Source organism: Lupinus angustifolius, chromosome LG04, assembly GCF_001865875.1.
Source record: "Lupinus angustifolius cultivar Tanjil chromosome LG04, LupAngTanjil_v1.0, whole genome shotgun sequence".
In the NCBI taxonomy this organism is placed as follows: domain Eukaryota; kingdom Viridiplantae; phylum Streptophyta; class Magnoliopsida; order Fabales; family Fabaceae; genus Lupinus; species Lupinus angustifolius.
The window spans coordinates 24603682-24619946 of NC_032012.1; the positions used below are offsets into that span (position 1 = coordinate 24603682).

General features: G+C 34.6%; 3 protein-coding genes and 1 non-coding gene across 5 annotated transcripts; 2 read left to right on the forward strand and 2 right to left on the reverse strand.

Annotated features, from left to right (window-relative positions):
• LOC109346461 (ADP-ribosylation factor GTPase-activating protein AGD3-like) lies at positions 1233 to 10393 on the forward strand. Of its 2 annotated transcripts, XM_019586027.1 has the most exons (19): positions 1234 to 1472; positions 1795 to 1871; positions 3083 to 3183; positions 3529 to 3599; positions 3929 to 3991; positions 5253 to 5297; positions 5676 to 5741; positions 5835 to 5882; positions 5974 to 6069; positions 6148 to 6189; positions 6355 to 6570; positions 6662 to 6793; positions 6899 to 7123; positions 7231 to 7317; positions 7398 to 7736; positions 8495 to 8640; positions 8740 to 8794; positions 9361 to 9845; positions 10040 to 10393. In XM_019586027.1, exons 1-19 carry the CDS (start codon positions 1428 to 1430, stop codon positions 10161 to 10163), a joined length of 2463 nt encoding a protein of 820 aa, XP_019441572.1. In that variant the 5' UTR covers positions 1234 to 1427; the 3' UTR covers positions 10164 to 10393. The 2 variants fall into 2 exon arrangements, with proteins under 2 accessions (XP_019441573.1, XP_019441572.1); XM_019586028.1 differs by lacking the exon at positions 10040 to 10393 and having other exon boundaries at positions 1233 to 1472; positions 8495 to 8620; positions 9361 to 9500.
• Positions 10928 to 10999, reverse strand: TRNAQ-UUG. Its single transcript has one exon. It is a non-coding gene; the product is annotated as a tRNA-Gln (tRNA).
• Positions 11959 to 14322, forward strand: LOC109346462 (exocyst complex component EXO70B1-like). Its single transcript, XM_019586030.1, has one exon. It carries the CDS (start codon positions 12144 to 12146, stop codon positions 14145 to 14147), a length of 2004 nt encoding a protein of 667 aa, XP_019441575.1. The 5' UTR covers positions 11959 to 12143; the 3' UTR covers positions 14148 to 14322.
• LOC109344755 lies at positions 15686 to 16078 on the reverse strand. The gene has a single exon (XM_019583505.1). It carries the CDS (start codon positions 16076 to 16078, stop codon positions 15686 to 15688), a length of 393 nt encoding a protein of 130 aa, XP_019439050.1.

Genomic DNA, 16265 nt, shown 5'->3' on the forward strand with positions numbered 1-16265 from the left:
CACCCCAAGGTAAGAGTAATTTTATGTTTATTACTTCTCATGTTTCATTACTTCTCATGTTTCAAAAGCATGCTATTCGTAAAAGGCAAGACTTAGATAAAAATCATTATTAGATATTCATGTTATATAGCTTAGGATTTTGAGATAACTGATCCTCGGTCACAAACTTTGGTTATGCCATTTTGATAGTTTTAACATTAACTTTGGGTTATTGATTTATTATTGTCATTTGATTTTTTATACACACATTGGAAGTTGCTGCATTTATCTCTATTTTATTAGTGCTATTTACATGGGGTTATACAAATCATTCCCTGGTCAATGATAGTAAGATGCACTTTTATTAGTTGTGTAGCTTCTATCACACTCATTTTCAATAGAGAAATGTAAACAACAAATTCTATATTATTTATTTAGTGGATTCCACGTCGATTTCATCCAATACTAAGGAATTTGATGTGAGAATCAACCTCAATAGCAACGCATGATCAGAGTAAGAATGTTATTGAAATTTCTTTCCCATCCAAGTTTGAAACTAGTTATTATTCACCATAAACAGCAGAATTGCTCCTCCATTTATATGAACCATGAACCATCCATGTGCCAATCAATATATTAACTTATCATTCTAATTACTTTTCTATAATTAGAAGTATTTGCACATTGATTTGTTAAAAATATAACATTTCTCAATAATAACTATTCCAAACGAACTTAATAAAACTACATGTAAATTCCAGTTGCAAGACAATATTTTACCACAAATTTAGTTAACTTACATAAATTAACAAAATAAAGAAAGGACCATGTTTTGTGGGTCGGCTTGTTGGGGATGACACTGTTTTTAAAACAACGTAAAATCTATACACGATAGAGTAAAAATTTATACACATGCACTTCATCATTCACCGTTCCTTTGAATTACTTTGTTTTGAAAAGTCCACAATGATTAAACATCAATGATAAATGATACAATAACATTGTATAAAATTCATACACTGTCATACATACATATTTTTCTCTTGTTAAAAAGGTTTAATATGTATACTGACAGTGTAAGTATTTTTTTACTGTCATCATCCACCATTAATTGCCATTTGACTCTCAAACCAAACCAAAGCAATACAAATAATATGCGTCGGTGTATAGATTTTAAACTCTAGTTAAAAATGTATTACTCCATACATCTGTAATTATTACTACTGGTCAGAGAAATAATAGGAAAGAGTAAAGAAAATCAAAGTAGGGAGAAGGTTAAGTAGCCTGAATTTCATGCAAATGCGACTCGGTTGTTGACTCTTCTGCATTTATTTTCAAACAATGGCAGAGATCTCGTTTCAACAACTACAACAAGTGATGAATGCTTCTTAATTGATTTTGTTGCAGTTATTATGAATTCCTAATCCTAATACTATTCTATCTTCAAAATGCATTTCTCAAAGCTAGATGACTCTCCTATGTTTCGCAAACAGGTCACTCCCATTCACTTCAATTCTATAACTATTCTCCAAATATAACTCAATTTATTGAATGAATTCCATGTAATTTTACATATCTAGTATCTACTCTCTTCGATCTTGTTTATTAATGGTGTTTGGACCTTATTTTCTGTTATTTGTTCCGTACAGCATCCATGTTGATGCTTACCTTATTACGAACTTGTTCTTCATTTATTTGTTTTGGAAGTTTTATACGATGCGTTTTGTTTTTGTATTCGATTATCTTATGGATAGGTTATTTGTCAATCTACTTAATATATGCTAAAATTGTGGCTCATTGATATCTTTGAAGCAGATACAATGCATGGAGGAAGGTGTTGAATCATTGAGAGAGAGAAGTTTGAAGTTCTACAAGGGGTGTAGAAAATACACGTATGTATTTCTTCTATCTTATCCTAATTCTTTTTATGTTTCGGTGAAACAGATAGAATGTTCATATCTCATATGCTTATTATTTTGCAATTATTTTCTAATAAATTAGCTACTCAGGCATGATAGTCATTGCAAAAATAACAGATTATGATGTTCAATTTCTCAAGCCCTAAGCTGTTTGCTGTGAAGAGTCCCAAAGTTAGACATCTAGTTATCCCTCTTAGCATGTTTAGCAGGTTATGTGGCTGGACTTTCAGATATTATTTAAATTTTATCCAGAAAGGCGATTCTTATTCCTGAATCGTCCTTTTCGTATGCTGAGAGGCATGACCTCTTCTATTGTAGCACCTTTCCTCATCACCTTGGGCGTGCCTTTCGGTGCCTTTGACTATGCTGATTTTATATCATTTTATTTTCAAGCCTATCTTCTTAGTCCGGAGTATCTTTGCAGCTTGTTCGTGTCTACATGATTACACCAATTTTTACCATTTGTTTGTTCCATGGCTTTGTTCTCTTAGGTACATCTTATTACTATCGTTATTGTCGTTATTGTATTGGTAGAAAAAGAAACTTTATTATTTTAATGATAGTAATGGTAATAAGTTGATTTGTTTTGGATTAACTTGAAGTCTTTTCGTGTCTCCTTTGCTCTCCTTTATTGTATAACTTCTTTGTTTTATATTGAAAAGTAAATTTTTTTGTTGATAAAAAAGCCAATAAATTAGATGAGAAGATAGAATATTGCATACAGAGGATAAGACATCCTTATGAAAACTAAAAGAAACACCTAAAACTAATCAAAAGGGACATGCAACAAAGCACAGCAATCCCTCTGCATGTCTACCAAAGAAACAACAGAAGAGGCCATGCACAGAGAACCAGGGGAAGCCAAAAATGTTACCCCATCCCAAACAAAATCAGCAGACGAAAATTAACCTACAAAAATTCTATGCCATAATTATAAAGCAGGATAAGATACCCCTAACAAAGCCATTTTTTATAGAAAGAATATTCACTAAAGGAAGAAGTGGATTAGAAAGGTAGGAGGATATTATCCATCACTAGAAAACTATAAAGGAGAAACAACAAACATTTGTCCTTCATCCAAAGGAAAAATTAGTGTGTTTATTTTCTGTTCCAACAATCGTTTGTAGAAAATTTCAAACATTTGTCATGACATGCTCTAACTGCTTGCACTTTTTACTTTTCAGTGAAGAACTTGGGGAGGCATATGATGGAGATATAGCATTTGCAAGCTCTCTGGAAATGTTTGGTGGAGGGCATAATGACCCACTCAGTGTGGCTTTTGGAGGTATGCTGATTTTTTATTTAGGACATCATGCTACTGTTCATATTCATATATGAAATGGTTCTGTCTTGCTTCTGGTAATTAACATCACTCCCTGCTTATTGTCTTTCACAACATTTCCCTTTTTAACTGCCCCAGATAAATTGTCAATGATTTAAAAACTAAGACATCTGATGCCTAATTTAATCATGTTACCCTTTAATCTAACAATTTAAATTCTTCTTGAGATTGTATGCTTGCAACCTTTCTCTACAGTTCTAGGTTATTGTACTTAGGACTATTTGATTCTAAACAGTAGTAAAATAATTTCTGGCATTACTGATTGAGTTTTATGTCTGTCTACTTCAGGCCCTGTTATGACCAAATTCACTATAGCCTTTAGAGAAATTGGGACATACAAGGAAATCCTTCGCTCCCAGGTATCAGATTGTAATGTAAATGCTTTTTAATCATTTCTTAGTGGTAACAGGCTCCTAAACGTGGTTGTTCTTTTTGTAAGGAAAAAATATTAGTTCAAAGGAGAAAAAAAAGTAACATGATAGTTATCAGCAATAAGTCAAAGCATAAGATTGTGAAGTTAACTCCAACCATCACCTCTAGCAATTAGCAGTTTGCTAGTTGGAAGAGTCATCCTGAGTTTCTGCCATTTGCCTCTTATATCAGTTCAACGTGACAACCAAAGTACTGTTTGCCTTCCATACAACAAAGCCTGCTATACTTTTGACATTGGCTTCTTTTTTTTCTTCAGGTTGAGCATATGTTAAGTGACAGGCTGTTTCAGTTTGTCAATATTGATTTGCAAGAGGTTAAGGTAATTTTACTTTCTAATCACCATGATATGTTCTTTTTTACCCTGTGAGTTAGATATGTACAGAAATAATATATGGCTCTTGCATGTTTGTCTGACAAAAATAATCTATGCCCATCTCTAAAATGAGAGGCTCTTTTGTACTGTTTATAGCCTAAGCATCTACATTTTGTTTTAATAGACTTTTCTTTAATTGTTTATATTTTTGGGGAGGGGGGGCAACAAGAGTTCTGTATGAGGCAGCATAAGGTGTCCTTGTGAAAAGGGTTATTTCCATTTTTGTTAGAATCTGGGAAAAAAAAAAGTAATGGAAGAACATCACTAGTATAGAAGCTTGTCAAATATTTGGTTCTTTTATCCAGACAACTGTTGGGACATTTTCTCTGAACATTGAAGAATATTATAGCTACCTGCATGTTATTGAGAGGCAAGCAGAGAGGGAAAGACCAGGGAACTGCATAGTTTATTTTATTGCATGCGTCACAGCAATGTATACTAAGATGAGAGCAGGATTCCATAGCCACCAACGACCGACAGACTTGCTGTACAATGTTTCGAGTTAGTGAATAGCAGAGGCCACATGGACCAACCGACAGGAATTCCAGCATGAACAATGATGAACACATGATCCTATGGACTGAGATTATAGTGACAAATATTGTTGATTATTCACGCACTGCAAGCACATTGAGCTTCCCGGCTTCTAGTGCAGCGATCTAGTAGGATGGGTATCTAGGGTTGAGGCTTACTTCACCATGCAAGGGACTCTGCCAGAGTGGTGAATTCAACTCGCCCAGATTTGCATGGAGGAGTGATTTGGTATTAGTTCAAAGTTTTGAAGGAGTCTGATATGTTCTTGGAATGGGAAAAATTCTATTGGACATCCTAAGCTTCAATCTTGGTGATGGAATTCTGGAACTTATGTGTTAATAAAAGAAACTGGTTCAGCCGCCCAACCTATTTGCAGTTCATGCAGGTTGGCTGGTTTGAGACCGGTTCAAGTGCCGATTTTCAAAATGCCAGGTTTAGAAGGTCAAATAGATCAGCTGGAGGGTTCTCGGTCATTCCGGTTCAACTTGCTAGTCTAGCCTGGTCTTGTAAAGACTGCTTGGGTGTATGAGCCAAAGGCCGCTAACATAACAACCCTAATACCTTCTAAATTATAACAAATATCGTCTGATGTCATGTCTGCTTTTGAACATCGAAGTTTCTGAGTTGTTATGCACATTTGATTTCCGTTCTTAAGGATCCACCATTGTTGCAGGAAGCACGGAAATGCTTTGACAAGGCTAGCCTTATATATGACCAGGTGCATTCTCGATCATAAGTTCTTTCTAATTTTCTCTCGTCATACAGTATCATCATATGTCTTTTGCCTTGAATTTTTGTCTATTACTTTCACTCTGAATGAAATCAATGGATACAATATGGATTTAGCAATTGATATTGAATACCGAGGATTAAAATGAATCAAAGCTTATGTATGTGCTAAAGCAGATGTTTAAAGGGCATGGTTACATAAAATTTGCATAACTTACTGTTATATTGGATTCGCTATTGTTGCTTTACCTCTGGGTTATTAAAATACATCTGCAAGGCTGGAACAACCCTGTATTGGATTCTGATACATTGTAAGCTTCAAAATCAAGTTGCTCAGTAATGATTGATAAATTTGCTCTTGCTACAGGCTCGTGAAAAGTTTTTGTCACTGAGAAAAGGCACAAAAAGTGATGTTGCTACTGCCCTAGAAGTGGTTAGTTTTTGTATTTCTTATGTGATTGGTCATCTTAGATAAGTACTGATGTATGGCATTTTTTTAACTTGTTATATTTGTGAGATGTTTCAGGAGCTTCATAATGCAAGATCCTCATTTGAGCAAGCTCGGTTTAATTTGGTTAGTGAGTTCATTTGATCAGATGTATATTAAATAATTAATGTTACCATGATATTGGTTTTTTACAAATAAACTTGATGTTTCTGTTCAGGTTACTGCCTTGTCAAATGTTGAAGCAAAGAAGAGATTTGATTTTTTGGAAGCAGTCAGTGGGACAATGGATGCTCATCTTCGCTACTTCAAACAGGTAGATCATATTGTTTTCATTAATCTTTTGCACATTCTTTGTCACGGCATGCTTACCCATAATTGATTTCACATGTAGGGTTATCAATTGTTGCACGAAATGGAGCCATATATTAATCAGGTGTGTCACCAGCTTTGTCTTTATACGCCCTTTTTTGTGGACTTGAAGTGTTATTTCATTGATGAAATTATAATAAAGTGGTATATCATGGGTGGTTAAGTGGCAAACAGTTGAAACAGATTTAAAGTGAAAAATATGATTAACTTCAGGCTAGTTCTTCTGTAGGTCTTGAATTATGCTCAGCAATCAAGAGAAAGGTCCAACTATGAGCATGCAGCTCTCAATGAAAGAATGCAAGAGTACAAACGGAAGATCGATCGAGAGAGTAGGTGGTTTTCAAATGGTTCTAAAGGGTCTCCTAATGGTGATGGCATACAAGCCATTGGTAGAAGTTCACATAAGATGATAGAGGCAGTTATGCAATCTTCTGCAAAGGGAAAGGTTGAAAAGAGGCCATTAAATTGTTGTTTAAATTTATTACTTTTTCCTAATGGTTTATTTTTATAATCATGTAATCTTCTAATCATTTTAGGTTCAAACTATTCGACAAGGGTATCTTTCGAAGCGTTCCTCAAACCTAAGGGGAGACTGGAAAAGGAGGTTTTTTGTTCTTGATAGTCGGGGAATGCTGTATTACTATCGTAAACAGAACAACAAATCTACTGTAAGCAATCTAATCTTAAAAATTAGTTGGTTTTTAACGGACTGTAGCTAATATGCTTCCTCATATCAGATTTCACCGTATACTGTGGTTATTTATCATGTATAGGGGCCTAGCAGTCAACATTCTGGTCAGAGGAATAGTTCTGAGCTTGGTTCTGGACTTCTAAGTCGATGGCTGTCTTCTCATTATCATGGTGGGGTACATGATGAGAAATCTGTTGCTCATCACACTGTGAACCTGCTTACATCCACAATCAAAGTTGATGCAGACCAATCAGATTTAAGATTTTGCTTCAGAATCATTTCGCCTACAAAGAACTACACTTTACAGGTATATGATATGATTTTTGATTTTTTTATTCATGATACTAGAAGGATAGTTATAAAGGATGTATAATTTAATTCCTTAATTGTGCATAATTATGCTTGTCAGTGCAGGCAGAGAGTGCTCTGGACCAAATGGATTGGATTGAGAAGATAACAGGTGTTATTGCCTCATTGCTGAGTTCTCAAATTCCAGAAAGGGTAACTGCCAATAACTTTTGCTGACTATGTGACCATAAAATGTCACAAACTATTTGATTAATGCTATCCAATTTTATCAGTATTTTCCGGCAAGTCCGATGGGAAATGGTTATCATAGGTCTGCCAGTGAGAATAGTTATTTTGGAAGTTCAGGTTTTGATCACTCTGCTGCAGAAGAACGTGTAGTAGATAGAAGCCTTGCTACTGCACATATGGAACGCCCCTCAAGAAGTTTGCTGCAGCAGCAATCCTGTACTAAAAATGAGAAGACAATTGATATGTTGCGAAGAGTTTCCGGGAATGATAAATGTGCTGATTGTGGCGCTCCAGAACCTGATTGGGCATCACTAAATCTCGGCATACTTGTTTGCATTGAGTGTTCTGGTGTTCACCGAAATCTTGGTGTGCACATATCAAAGGTAGACCATACAAGCACTCTCCCTTGATCCTTGCTTATGTTACAGATGCAAATTGATGATACATTTTGGGTAAATTGATGATCTTAGAAATTTAATATTAGTTAAATGAAATTGCTGGTTAAGTATACAAAGGGAATGGAGAGCTATTTTAGTTAAAACAGAATTATTATGTTTCCTTGTTTCTTGTCCTGTTAGGAAGATATCTGATTCTACTGTTATCTATTTATCTTCTTTACAGACATGTTCTTCTTTCATTATACAAAAAAAGAAACAGAAGTATTGAAAACTTACCTTTTATATAAGTTGATAGGTATTTTTTGTGCAGTGAAAATAACTGCATAGGTGCTTTTCTTTACAGTATGTTAGAGGTTTGAGATTGCAATGAAGATTAAACTTGAATTCAATTGTTGGAAATTTTGGTGCTATTTGTAATAGCAAATAAGTTTTGGAATTTGGATCTAATGATGGTGGCAATGTATATTGAGAAGAGTTTCTTCAACTGTTGTATAAAGTAAGTTCATTCAGATTGGGTGAAATGAAAAATGTAGGAACATTGGCTGTTCATAAGTTGATCACATTTTTGCTCTATATTGCTAATTTTAGAAACAAAATATATTGTCCGCTGTTGGGTAGAAATATAAACTTGTGTCTGGTTGTATTCCTTTCTTCTACTTGTAAATTTAGGTATTAACTACGGCTTTGGTGACAAGACTTGCATAGATTGTTCATCTTCCTGCTTGTTCTCATTTTTGTTGCAGGTCAGGTCTCTTACATTGGATGTTAAAGTTTGGGAACCTTCTGTGATAAGCTTGTTTCAGTCTCTTGGGAATACTTTTGCCAACTCAATCTGGGAGGAACTACTGGAACTGAGGAGTGCCTTTCAGGTTGATCTTGTTCCCACAGGGTAAAGAACTCCCATTAACGTATCTTTGTGTTAGACCTTTCATTATTATTTATTTGGACCAAATATTGCTGATATTTACTTCTGCATGCTTTTGATCAGAAAACCTTGTCAATCCGATTCTCCATCTGTGAAGGAAAAGTTCATCCGTGCAAAGGTATGATTATAATTTGAAGATATGCAGTGCAGGATCCTTTTACTTTCAGGTCATACCAACAGAGAAATCTGTTCTCTTGGTTATGTATGCAATACCTGGGATATACTACTTTAGGATTTTGACGAGTTTTAGGGAAAGTACTGGTACAACAAATATCTTTAAAGTACTGGTACAACAAACATCTTTAAAGTACTGGTACAGCAAACATCTTTGAAGTACTGGTTCAACAAACATCTTGATGAGACTTTAAACGAGGAAAATAAAAGGTTTTACACTTAGGGCTCCTAGGCTCCTAGCTACAGATGGAAGAGATGCATCACATGTTTCATATGAAACATTTCATTGTTGGGGGTCTGGCTTAATTAAAAAGCAATTTTGTATTACTTTATTTTCAATTTCAAGCGTCTTGTTTGCATTTGGACTCTAAGCTCAAACAATTTGAGATACATTTACTATGTTAACCGTAATCACTACTCAGGTATCTATATATGTACTGAACTGAGCATTGTGTTACAGTCCAGTTGATGTTATCCACACTGCCTCATAACCATTTATTTTCATTGCAGTATGCAGAAAAGCTTTTTGTTCGCAAGCCGAAGGACAATCAATACTATCTCCCGGTGGCACAACAGATCTGGGAGGCTGTTCATACTAATGACATAAAAGCTGTATACCGCCACATCGTTATTTCTGATGTTGACATCAATGCTTCTTATGAGCAAAATTGCAGCAATTCTTTAACCCTTGCCAGTGTAATGTTACTACAAGGGCAGGCAAGCCAGGATCACGGTTCTACATTAGCTAGGAGCTCACTGGACTTGTCCTCTACTAGCTCTTTGAACTCGGTGGGCATTAAAGAAGGCCGGACACTGGACAATCTAGTCAGGTGCAGCCTACTTCACCTTGCTTGTGAAAGTGCAGATATTGGTATGCTGGAGCTCCTCCTACAGTACGGTGCAAATATTAATGCAAATGATCTGAAAGGTCAAAAACCACTACATCGCTGTATTCTCAATGGCAAATCTGCATTTGCAAAATTACTTCTTTCAAGGTAAGTCTAATATTGCATAATGGTTTAACTGATTCTGTAAAAAATAATAACGAATCAACTTCAACTCTGGTATTGTCACTCATTCATTTAAGTGATTGTTTAAGGTACTTGGATATTTACTTACTAATTTGGTTTTATATTATTTATATTTTTAGCCATTGTTCGTTGAATGCTTCCAAATTATTAATATGCAGGGGGGCTGATCCTCGAGCGGTCGGTGAGGAGGAAAGAACTCCGATTAAGTTTGCTGCACCGTCAAACTTCGAGGACAGTGAGGTCTTTGCTCTGTTGTCTGAATGGAATGGATTGCATTGGTAGGCAAAGAATTTATGGAGTTCCAAGTATATTACGTCTATAAGATAAGTTATGGAAGACTGGGTTATGCAAAGTTGTATTTAATATATTGAAAGGCTGTTTTTTTAAAAGGAAATGTCACAAGTTTTGAAGACTTAAAGGGAGAGTGGTAGGTTGAAATGCCAACCCCATGGTCATCTGCAAATATTGTTTAGATTTGTAATTTAAAATGACCACATTGGTCTGAGTTAAGAGCACTTATGTGCTGGTAGCGTACACTCAGGGCTTTGTAATATGTTCCCTTTTGTGGTGAGGCTGTGATGCATTGAGCTATACTAATTTGTTTGTGTAGTTTGGCTTATTTTTGTGAAGGTGCATTACCCCTCCCTTTTTCCTTTCACATGCCCAAAACTAGAATAGAATACATTTCTTCAGCAATAAGATAATTAGAATATATCTCTCCCAAAATAATAATAACACATAATTTACTTCTCCCCTACTTAAAATGTTGTTTTAAAATTTCAAGGAAAAAATTGCGAAATCTCTTATTAGAGAAAGTGGTTAGTTATTTTATTTTGGTGTTGTTGCTTGGTTTCTATTGAGGTATTGGAAAATGATCAATTATAATAATAAATAAAGACATGAGGCTGCATGGTGGTGCTTTGATAACTGGATGACACTGTCGATGTATAAATATTACATTGTGTTTAAATAGAATAGTAAAAATATTGAGTTCCCTCAACAAAAAGTTTGGGTCCCCAACAGTGGATAAAATGTATTAGAAAAAAAGGTCCTACCGGGAGTCGAACCCAGGTCGCTGGATTCAAAGTCCAGAGTGCTAACCACTACACCATAGAACCCCATATGGTTATTTAATAACCCGTTTAGTTTATACCTTGTCATTAATTTGGTTATCATAACTAGGAATTCTTATTTCTTTTGGGTACATTAAGAGCTCTTATTTGGAAATACAGAGTTTTAATGATATGAAAGTATTTAATACATTACAGTCAAAGTAGCTCTATTTTTCATTTAAAATGTCTAAAACTCTAAAAGCACTGCTTGCTGTACCAAATAGCAATAAAGAGTTTCATGGTTATTATTCATACAAAAACTGTGCTCAGTTTAAACATCAAATTTGGACAACAAAGAAAAGAAAAAAAAACATTGGACTCTACCTTCTTTTTTCTAAAAGGAAAGTCTACAAGTTTAATTTAATGTGTAAACTGCGAGTTGATACTACAATAACAATAACATTGTTCTTATACATAATTGCGAGTTTTACTGGATACACATCTGCTATTCCATAAGTTATGTCAATACATGTGTCATCGGTTGTGATTGGTTAGAAAATTAGTTAATTATTATTTTTTAACTTAAATATATTTTTTCAGTCAATTACATACTAGTGATACATGCAGTGACATATCTCCCAATTTTAATGGCATTCTGTTTAATGTCTTTCACCACAATTGTGGCGTTGCTTAATAATCTGGAATCAAATACACCAAGAGAAAAAAATGTATGTGAAATAAAAAAAATATATTAAACCATATGGAATTGATGAAATATTTAAAACTACTAGCAAAAGTAGTAGGTAATACTTTTATAACCATTGATCAAATTTTTATTGAAGCTAAGATCCAAAATAAAAGATGGGGTGATAACATAAACATCGGAATGTGTTCCCATTTGAGTCATTGGTCAAAACCCCAAGTGTCATCTCCACCTAAATCCTAGCTTCAAATTAATTAATTAATTAAACTAAAATAAAAAAATTAATGATAACTGAATAACAATTAACTACCAACAACAAACCCAACTAGGAATAGTTGCATTCATATCCTTCCTTTCATCCTAATTGATTAAATTAGCAAGATGAAAAAACAACCATTTTCTTCATCTTCCTCAACCATTATCCAATGATTTTTTCCTAAAAAATGTGCATTTTCTATACACCTCAAACCCAATATTTGATTCATTGAATAAATGTTATGATACAATATGATGGACAAGTCTTTCAGCTTCTCATCAAGAAATAATGGCACCTCAAAACATAGACGCAAACTCTCTGAACAATTAAGCTGGGAATTAGAAAATGATGATGTTCTAATCCACAACCATCATCATCATCATCATAATCTCCCAAAGGTTCTAGAAGAAGTTGATCATTTTCTTCACAACAGTACCATTCATGATTCAATTGATCATAAAGTGGTTCCAGAATGTGTTGTTTTATTGACAAAATTGTTGGATTCTATGATTGATAAATACAATGCAGGACAAAGAAATTCCAAGCATAATAGCAAATTTGGACAAGACCCAAAAGGTGATAAATCATTTCTAGATGTTGTAGATAGAATTTCCAAAGTTTGTATCACTTTGAATACTAGCACTGCTTTGGATGAAGCTAGTTCAATTCTAGAAAAAGCAATGCGTTTTTTAGAGAAAGATCTTATCTTTATCATGCAACCTCACAAATCTACAAATACTAGTATTAGCAACAATACCTATGAGTTTCAAGTGAAAACACCAAAGAAAACATTTCCAAGGAAAACGTTCTCTTTTGGTTCCCTTAACCTACATGACTCTAATCTCATCGAGAATGAGTCCCCAAAGGAAAACCCATGTGAGGATGAGGAAGATGAAGAATTCCCATCATTTTCTCAAGAAAAAGTTTCCATCTTGAACAAGATCGCTACCGCAATGATCAACGCGGGATATGATGCAGAGTTTTGCATGGTTTTTGCCAATTTCAGAAGAAATGCTTTCAAAACAGCATTGCAAAGTTTCGGGTATGATATCATGAACATGGAAGATATTCACAAAATGCAATGGGAATTATTGGAAGGACAAATTACAATGTGGAATAGTGTGGTAAAACATTGCACCACAGTGCTCTTCAATGCTGAAAGGAGACTCTATGATTCTCTGTTCCCAGATCAAAACACCATATCTCGCACGCTTTTTAGCAATCTCGTTCGCGCTGTCATAATTCAATTTCTCAATTTTGCACAAGGCGTGGTTTTACAAAAACCATCAGCAGAGAAACTATTCAAATTCTTAGACATGTATGAGACACTTAGAGACATGGAGCCTGTGATTAAATTTGATGATTCATGTGAAGAACAATGTTGGAAGGAGCTAGAATATGAAACATCAACAACAAAAAGTAGAATAGTAGAAGTTGCTGTGGCAATGTTCTTTTATTTGGAGAACTCAATTAAGAGTGATAATCAAAGGATTGCAGTTCCAAATGGCGCGATTCACCCGTTGTGTCGTTATGTCATGAATTATGTTAAATATGCATGTGAATATAGAGATACTCTGGAGCAAATGTTTCAGGTTCATCAATGCATTGATGCTAATAAGGAGAATCATAAATTCAACATCAATGACCAAAGCAAAATGGAAGATGGGACACCGAACACTTCAGCTTTCGCGGTTCAGTTAATGACAATCATGGACTTGTTGGATGAAAACATCGAAAGGAAGTCTCGGTTGTATAGGGACCAAGCATTAAGGTATATTTTTCTAATGAACAATGGGAGATACATAGTGCAAAAGATCAAAGGGTGTGTGGAACTTCATGAATCCATGGGTGACAATTGGTGTAGGAAGAAGCAATCTAGTTTGAGATTGTATCATAAGAGTTATCAAAGAGAGACTTGGACTAAGGTGCTACAATGCCTTAACCCAGAGAATATTCAAGTGGGTGGGAACAACAAAGTTTCAAGACAAGTTCTTAAGGAAAGGTTTAAGTGTTTTAATACAATGTTTGAAGAGATACACAAGACACAAAGTACTTGGGTTGTGAGTGATGAACAACTTCAATCCGAGTTACGAGTTTCGATAACTGCTTTGGTCATCCCAGCATACAGATCCTTCTTTGGAAGATTCAAAAAGGGGGTTGACAAGTATATCAAGTATCATCCTGATGATATTGAAGCTCTGATTGAGGATTTATTTGGTGGAAATTCGACATCCATGTCTCGAAGGAGAACATGACCTATTTGGCTAATGAATCATTCATCAGTGTTGTTTCACACTCTAAAATCTTACTTTTCATATTTACATTTTACAATGTATTTACTAAGTGTAAATAATGTTAATCAAATTATTAAGAATGCATTCTTACTTAAATTTCGACCATCGAATCAATAAGAAGATAGCCTTTCACAAATCATACATAGGGTGTCTAATATACTGGAATTTTGATATTTTGTGTGTAAAATGATGGGCATTGTCAGAATAACCAAGTTGTAAGTACTGAAAAGAAAAGGCTGCTTCTGTTTATATTATTGGCTTCTTGAAATTGGTAGATAGATGGAAAATATTTGCATTTTTGTTCATCAAAATTAACTAGTTCTTGGTTATCTTAGGTGCATCGATTGGTAATTGTTTTGTATTAGTCTGATCAATCTGATAGTAATTCTTTGAAGCCAGTTCATAATTTGTGTTAAGTTGAAAGAGATCTATGAGGAAAAACAATAACATGTATGATTTGACATGTGTACCATTGTTAACATCTCAAGGATAATGAATGGTTGCAGAATGTAGATGTGAGAAAAGTTATAACACATTGATATTCCACTAACATCTTTTCTGCATCTTTATATTATAAAGGAAGATTATAAAAAAAGGAGAGAGATTTGTGGGATTTCTGTGAGCATTGATGATGATTGTACTTATCAACCATAAAATTCATACCTAGTGAGTAAGATATTACGAGTTTCAAATAACTAAAAAACTCAAAACTCTTTCTAATTACAAGTGGATATGTCAAAATTTGAATTTTACATTTTTAAGCCATGCCAATTGATCACTTTAACTCAGGTCCTCATATGAAACTTGTCTAGGACTTAAAAATCAACAAGTAAACACACATTCCAAAAGATTCGCAATATATGATCATTCCTTAGAGTCCAAGTTTCATGCACTTTTCACAACCTAATAGGTCAAATTTTGATTTTTACATTTGCAGCATAAGCCTATTAGTACAAACACATCCTCTCATGCTATAAAACTTGTCCAAGCATTAAAATTTGCAATCTAACACATCTAGCCCCATGGTCAACCCAACACTTGAAATTTGGCAACTTTATCAATTCATTCATGCTAGGCTTCAAATGCAAAAACACATGACATTTAAAACTTGTTGAAAACCTAGTTTACTTAAGTGCACACCATTTCTCCATTCCTTATTTCATGTTCAGTTTATTTTTCAGAAAGAGGACTAACACACTCACTGACTCAAAAACTACAAAATGAAATAAGATGACTATTCTAGACCTAAAAAGCAACATCATGTACACAAATGAGCTTGTTCATATGCAAAGATGAAGAACTTTCACAGTTATGCAAAACATGCTCAAAACATGTATCAAGACTTGTGAAATACCTTAAAGCACACAATTGAATCAATTTCACAAATATCATGATATCACCTATCAAAATGACTGTAAATGAGAAAATCAAACCAAAAGCACTGGGTTGCCTCCCAAGAAGCGCTTCTTTAACGTCACTAGCTTGACGTCATTGCTTTTTCATTGATCATTCAAGTAGAGCACAGTGGAGACTGTTTGAACATCACCACCTAAGTATGGCTTCAATCTTTGACCATTCACCACCCAAGTCTCTTTCGATCCTTGATCTTCCAGTTCGATTGCTCCATAAGGCTTTACCTCTTTGATTACAAATGGACCTGACCATTTTGACTTTAGCTTACCTGGAAATAATCTCAACCTGGAATTGAACAATAGTACTTGTTGGCCTGGTCTGAAGTTCCTTTTAACAAGTTTGTTGTCATGATATCTTTTCACTTTCTCCTTATACAACTTAGAGGATTCATAGGCATGATGCCTCAATTCTTCTAATTGATGCAGTTGCTTCTTTCTTTCATCACCTGCAACATTCAAATCAAAATTTAGAAATTTCATGGCCCAATAAGCTTTATGCTCCAATTCAACCGGTAAATGACAAGCTTTGCCATAAACCAATTGAAAGGGAGTTAAGCCTATTGGTGATTTTTAAGCAGTTCTGTAGGCCCATAATGCATCATCCAACTTGAGTGACCAATCCTTTCTGGAATTCGAAATTGTTTTCTCCAGGATCCTTTTGATTTCT

Excerpts from the sequence above, each read along its gene's own strand:
- LOC109344755 (XM_019583505.1), bottom strand. The coding sequence starts at position 16,078 with ATGAAATTTCTAAATTTTGATTTGAATGTTGCAGGTGATGAAAGAAAG.
- LOC109346462 (XM_019586030.1), top strand. The coding sequence starts at position 12,144 with ATGATGGACAAGTCTTTCAGCTTCTCATCAAGAAATAATGGCACCTCA.
- LOC109346461 (XM_019586027.1), top strand. The coding sequence starts at position 1,428 with ATGCATTTCTCAAAGCTAGATGACTCTCCTATGTTTCGCAAACAG. Across the intron at positions 1,473-1,794 it reads CTCCTATGTTTCGCAAACAG|ATACAATGCATGGAGGAAGG; the intron begins GTCACTCCCATT and ends TCTTTGAAGCAG. Across the intron at positions 5,742-5,834 it reads TTGCTACTGCCCTAGAAGTG|GAGCTTCATAATGCAAGATC; the intron begins GTTAGTTTTTGT and ends GAGATGTTTCAG.